At 47.7% G+C, this 6,000-nt stretch overlaps 1 protein-coding gene across 1 annotated transcript in view; it reads right to left on the reverse strand.

Moving 5' to 3' along the window:
• Vapb (VAMP associated protein B and C) overlaps positions 1 to 3,924 on the reverse strand; it is a 38,997-nt gene extending 35,073 nt beyond the window's left edge. Inside the window, exon 1 of the mRNA XM_021153711.3 lies at positions 3,737 to 3,924. Within this exon, the coding sequence (XP_021009370.1) occupies positions 3,737 to 3,794 (58 nt within the window). The 5' untranslated portion in view covers positions 3,795 to 3,924. The remainder of the gene's footprint in view (positions 1 to 3,736) is intronic.
• Between the last annotated feature and the right edge of the window lie 2,076 nt (positions 3,925 to 6,000).

Raw genomic sequence — 6,000 nt, forward strand, 5'->3', positions numbered from 1 at the left:
GGCTCATGAAGATCAGACTCTGTGTCTTCCCATGAGCAGTTCTCCTCGGGTGTTTACTGCAGTGCAATGTGGCATGGTCCACAGAAATAAAAAAAGCACAGGAACCTGTAGGCTGTTTTCATCTGTAATTGTGTGTGCATGTGCATGTACATGTGCACATAATGTGTGTGTGTATTGCCTGTGTATTGCATGTGTGTACTTGTGGGTGCATAGGCAGCTGTGTGTATATACATGTGTACATGTGTGTGCACATGCAGTGTGTGTGTGTGTGTGTGTGTGTCTAGGGATTAAACCAAGAGCCCACTACCACTGACCTATATCACACTTCAGCCGTTTTTGTGTTTGGTTTTATTTTATTTTTATGTTATCTTGAGATGTAGTCCAATCTGATCTTGAATTCACAATCTTCCTACTTTAGTTTCCAAAGTACTTAGTTTACAGGCATGTGTCACCACCACGTCCACACTATAACACATTTAAACTTAACACATCACACAAAATTCCCAAGATTAACGACACATACTAAATCCCATAGCATCATCTTCAACTGCAGTAAAAGACCCATGATTCCCTGGATGACAAGCACTTTGATTAGCTCATAAGTGTAATTCATTTACATGAACCTCAGAAATCAGAGACATTATTCTGGATAACATGAAGGAGACCAGTTAAGCCTGAAGGTTCTCACCCTGAAATGAATTCCCTTAACATAAATGAGCCAACTTGCTGGGTCTCTCATTCTATGTCTCGGCACTCAAACCAAGGAACAAGAAAACAAACCAAGAAACTCAACACCCTAGTTGGGCTTGGTGGCACCAATCCCAGCACCAGGAAGCTGTGGCAGGAAAACCACTCACCCCATACCAGCCTGGAAGGCTTAGTGAGACTTCATCTGCAAGGCAAGGGCTACGCGCTAATGTATGGCTGGCACTCCCAAGACCCCCATCAAGTCTCCACACATCCCTGGACGACTCTTCCAGAGTAAGGACATTTGGACACCAAACCTTTGGATTATTTCTTTGCCAACCAGTGATGTTGGCTGGAGATGTGTCACCTTCTTAGCACTGCCACCAACCCAAAGGGTAAGAGAGCAAATGGCAGATAAGGTCACACACGCTAAACTGGAAGAGCTGGAACACTGGTGTCCCCTCCTTCAGAGACAGCAGTGTGTGAGGGCTTCAGGCATCAACCTGAGGAAGGTCAGTCAAGTGGGTGTGTAGATCTGACTCTCAGGTACTGGCCTGTCTGGCCCTCTACTCCGCCCCACACCTTCTACCCACAGCATTCCCAAGAAGCAAATACTCCCTCTTGGACCTCTATGCACACTATTGTCTCCTATCTGCTTCCCCCTTGCTGTCACTGGAACTCTGTAACCAGATTCAGTGATACTCTGTCACGATCTGACCTCCCACACCCTGGGAAGTTGTTTCCTAACACACGCTAGTCTGGGTCACCTCATCTGCCCCCTTTTTCCCTGGATGCAAAGGAGAGGTGGGTGTCAGAGAAGAGGAGGCAAGACCAACCAACTGGATTTGAATTTTCCTGGATTCTGACACACAGAGGCAGATCAGCGGGATAAATGTGCCATGTCACGGGGAAGAGCTTCAGGCGACCCCACTAAAGTCACTTTGGCTATGGTCTTCCTTTCCCAGTCTCCCCCTCCAGAGAAGCCACTGAGAACATCACAGAAAGTCAAAGCTGTCCCTCAATAAAGTTAGATCCTGACAACCCCTTCCTAAGTTGAAATATGTTTATGTATGTAAAAGTGCATTCGACCTACTACTTGACCCTTTTTTTTTGTTGATGCTGTTGTTTGTTTTTTGAGACAGGGTTTCTCTGTATAGCCCTGGCTATCCTGGAACTCACTCTGTAGACCAGGCTGGCCTTGAACTCAGAAATCCACCTGCCTCTGCCTCCCAAGTGCTGGGATTAAAGGCGTGCGCCACCACCGCCTGGCTCTACTTGACCTTTCTGAACATCGCAGCTGACATGCCCCAGACTCACGTCATCCTACAGGTGCACAGTGCCCATTTGATAACAATACGCTATTCAAATATGTGCTGAGACAGTAACACCAGCCCTGGGGAAGCAAAGTCAGGAGGGTTGTCTCGTGAACTGACCTCAGCACACGAGAACCCACGTATCTCTAAAAGAGAACACCAGCGTGTGACAGATCAGGAAACAAAAGCACTGTTGCGCAAGACGGGAGATCTAAGTTCCACCCCCACGGTGGAAGGACAGAAATGATTCCTACAAGTTGTCTTCTGGGCAGCACACACTCACTGTGGCACACATACCGCCATTTGCAACACCTAGACGCAAAATAAATAAAAACACCAGCCAAAGAGTTTATGCACATGAGCACCCCACCACAGATATGGACGCCTTGCACACGTGACAGGGTGCAAACACACAAAATACACAGAGCTACAGTTATAACCAGGCGGCGATTCACTGCTGTACAGTCAGGCACGGGATCCCGCAACACTGTAACCTGGAAAAGAATCAGCATTGGAAATTCCAAATAGTCACTACCAAATGCACACCACTTCCTTGTCGCTAACAAGTGGGATCCCGATAAGTGGGGGAACCTCTGGTGACGAGGGTCCACATTTAAGTCGATGCTTCTATTGAAAATGTTTTGTGTATGTGTCTGTGTGTTTGTTCACAAGTGTGCCAGGCTGCACCCGTTGGGGTCAGCGGACAACGTGCACAAGTCGGTTCTCTCCCTTGACCATGTGGGTCTCAGGGATTGAACTAAAGTCCTCAGCCTTGACCGCAAGCTCTTTATCGGGTGAACCATCTCCACAGCCCTGTGTTAGGCTGCCTAAGGTTTTTGTTTTCAGGTTGACTGGACGGCCTTTGCTTCCTTGTAAGAGTCACAGTGCACACTCTGAACCTGGAAGGCAAGGTGAACAGCCACAGATATGAAGCGTTTTCCAAGAGTCTGTGGGTACAGTGGCTAAGTATCTGAACGTCTGAAATCAGAACTCAAATGCGACAACTAGATAAGAGCTGTGATCCTACGTTACTTCCCAGCGGTGGAGAAACGGGTGACTCTCGGCCACCCAAAATTGTGCGCGCCAGCTGTGGGCTACACGTGGGCAATACACAGAGGATCCCATCAGCCAACCTCAAGTACACCTCCATAGAGTCCAGTTTCTTCCTCTTCCTCCTAGTGCTTACCACTGTATCCTGCCATCTTGCTTACTGGTTGTTGAACTTTATAGGCCTCCTGTGCCCAATCTCATGACTCAAACTTGCAAAGAAGCAAGGAACAGGCTGGGCATGGACCCTGTTGCCTCGTGGCCCTTAAAATTAGTGAATGGAAACATTCATGTGTACATACACACAAGTGTGTATGTATGTACATATATGTACGCACATGTATGTATACACACTATCTATAACATGCGTATACCATGCATATATATTTGTCCACGTGCACCTTTTTAATCACCTGGGCATGCACCTTTACACACAGATGTATACAGAAAGTGTACTACACAGAAAGTGTGCACAGACTTCGTGGGCTGTAGCCCCGGCAGCTCGCTGCCTCGGGGGAGCTGACGGAAGGGTACTCAGGCAAACCGTTTCCATGCACTGACGCCACATGCATGCATTAGACGCCTGGTGCATGCGGGCCTCAGGCGGACAGTGTCCTGCCCTCAGGGCGCGTCCCTTCCGGCACCGGCCCGCCGCTGAGTGACAGCTCCCGGGCCGGCCGGCCGCTTACCTCGGAACTTGAGCTCGTGTTGTGGCTCGAGGCTCAGGACCTGTTCCACCTTCGCCATGGTCCTCCCCGTCGGGGGCGACGGCGCGGGCGGGGGGCGGCGGCCTGGGTGGCGGGGCGCAGGGGCGGAGGGCGAGGCCGCGGTGCCGGGCGAGCTCACGGCACGCACGACGTACCCACGCACGCCCCGACGCACGCACGTACGCACGTACGTAGCAGCGGCCGGGCTCCAGCAGTGGCCAGCGGCTCCAGCGGCAACAAGAAAGGGAGACTGCGCATGCGCAGGGTTTTCAGGGCCACTGCGCAGGCACAGACCGGGCGGCAGAGGGCGGAGCTTCCGCGACAGGGGGCGTGGCCTCTCGAGGCTTGGGAGGAGGGGCGGTCTCCAGTGAGACTGTTCAGTAAGCGCCTGCGGGGAGAACTGTTGTTAAGTGCTTTACTTAATAATAATAATTAACAAGAATAAACTTCCACTTTCTTCTCGCACGTGTGGTGCCAGGCTCTACTGAGTCTGAATATAATAAAGTACTTATTATTCTTACGAACACAATGTTTACGGGTTAGTGATATGTGCCAGGCCTTGTGACAGTTCATAAATAACAATTATAAATATAATAAACTGGCAATTATTGTTTGCTTATTTCGTGCCACTCCGCTGAATGCTTTCAGTAACTGTCATAAATAAAAGCTATTCTGCATTCAGTGTTTACCAAACCGCAAAGCGCTGCACTGAACCATTTGCTGATAGTATTATTTGTTTATGCAAGAAATATTTAGAAATACAATAACCAGAAAACAACCTGCTTCATACCGTGCTAGGACCTCACTGAGAGAATAAATTAGTTACACACATAAATCACATGACTAAAAGTAACTGGGAGCCTAGCTCTGTCTGATACCCAAAATAAGCCCAGTATGTTCCCATTGGCACGTGACTAGTATTTCATTGTGTAATGTATACTATGTAAAATAGACCTTCATAACCTCCTCATCAAACATTCGTATGAGGAGTAAACATGACTCTATATGGCAGGAATATCCATGTTGTTCATGTACTTCCCATGTTCTATACACCTGAACTTATTTTCATAATAAAAGTTTTCAAGGGGTAGTCTTTGTCTTTTAGCTTGTGCATCTAGTCCATTTATACTTATTGTATTTGTTGGTGTACCTGGGTCTATTTCTGCTGCTTTACGTTGGTTTTCCCGTTGGATGTACTGTTTCTTTTGGCCTCTCATTTCTTGCTCTTCAGGATTGTTTTCCTCTCCATCTGTTCTTTCCTTGTGTTCTGCTACTACTGCTTCATGAGTACTGACTCTATGAAAGTCTAGCTTTTATGACATTTTGTTCTGTTTTCTTGAGGTTTTAGGGCTTCAGTTCATCATAGTCACCCACTGCTCCGTTATAGGCCTTGTAATTTTAAAGGAAACACGGGTTTCCCTCAGTCTGTTTTTGTTTGTTTGTTTGTTGTTGGGGTTTTTTGGTTTTTCGAGACAGGGTTTCTCTGTATAGCCCTGGCTGTCCTGTAGACCAGGCTGGCTTCGAACTCAGAAATCTGCCTGCCTCTGCCTCCTGAGTGCTGGGATTAAAGGCGTGCACCACCATGCCCGGCCCGCTCTGCTCTGTGTTTTGCCACACTGTCTCTGCGTTGGTTGTACTTTGAACTCCTTGGGCTTTCTAAATTTGTTGATTGAGTATTTTTCATCAAGCTCAAAGCTTTTCAGTCAATATTTTTCTTACTTTTATTTTTTCCGTTGTTGTTTGCTTGTTTGCTTTTTTTTTTTTTTTTTTTTTTGGTTTTTCGAGACAGGGTTTCTCTGTGTAGCCCTGGCTGTCCTGGCACTCACTTTGTAGACCAGGCTGGCCTCGAACTCAGAAATCCGCCTGCCTCTGCCTCCCGAGTGCTGGGACTAAAGACGTGCGCCACCACGCCCGGCATTTTTTTTTTAACAATTTATTTTATTAATATATGTAAGTACACTGTAGCTGTCTTCAGACACTCCAGAAGAGGGAGTCAGATCTTGTTGTGGATGGTTGTGAGTCACCATGTGGTTACTGGGATTTGAACTCTAGACCTTCGGAAGAGCAGTCGGGTGCTCTTACCCACTGAGCCATCTCACCAGCCCGTTTGCTTTGTTTTTGAGACAGGATCTCTCATATTCCAGTCTGACCTTGAGGTCACTTGGTAGCTGAGGATAACCTTCATTCTCCTGCCTCCACCTTTCCAGTGAGGAATTTCAGGTGTTAGCTTTCATACCAAGTGCATG

Source organism: Mus caroli, unplaced genomic scaffold, assembly GCF_978045245.1.
Source record: "Mus caroli unplaced genomic scaffold, Mus_caroli_1 scaffold_2, whole genome shotgun sequence".
Classification (NCBI taxonomy): domain Eukaryota; kingdom Metazoa; phylum Chordata; class Mammalia; order Rodentia; family Muridae; genus Mus; species Mus caroli.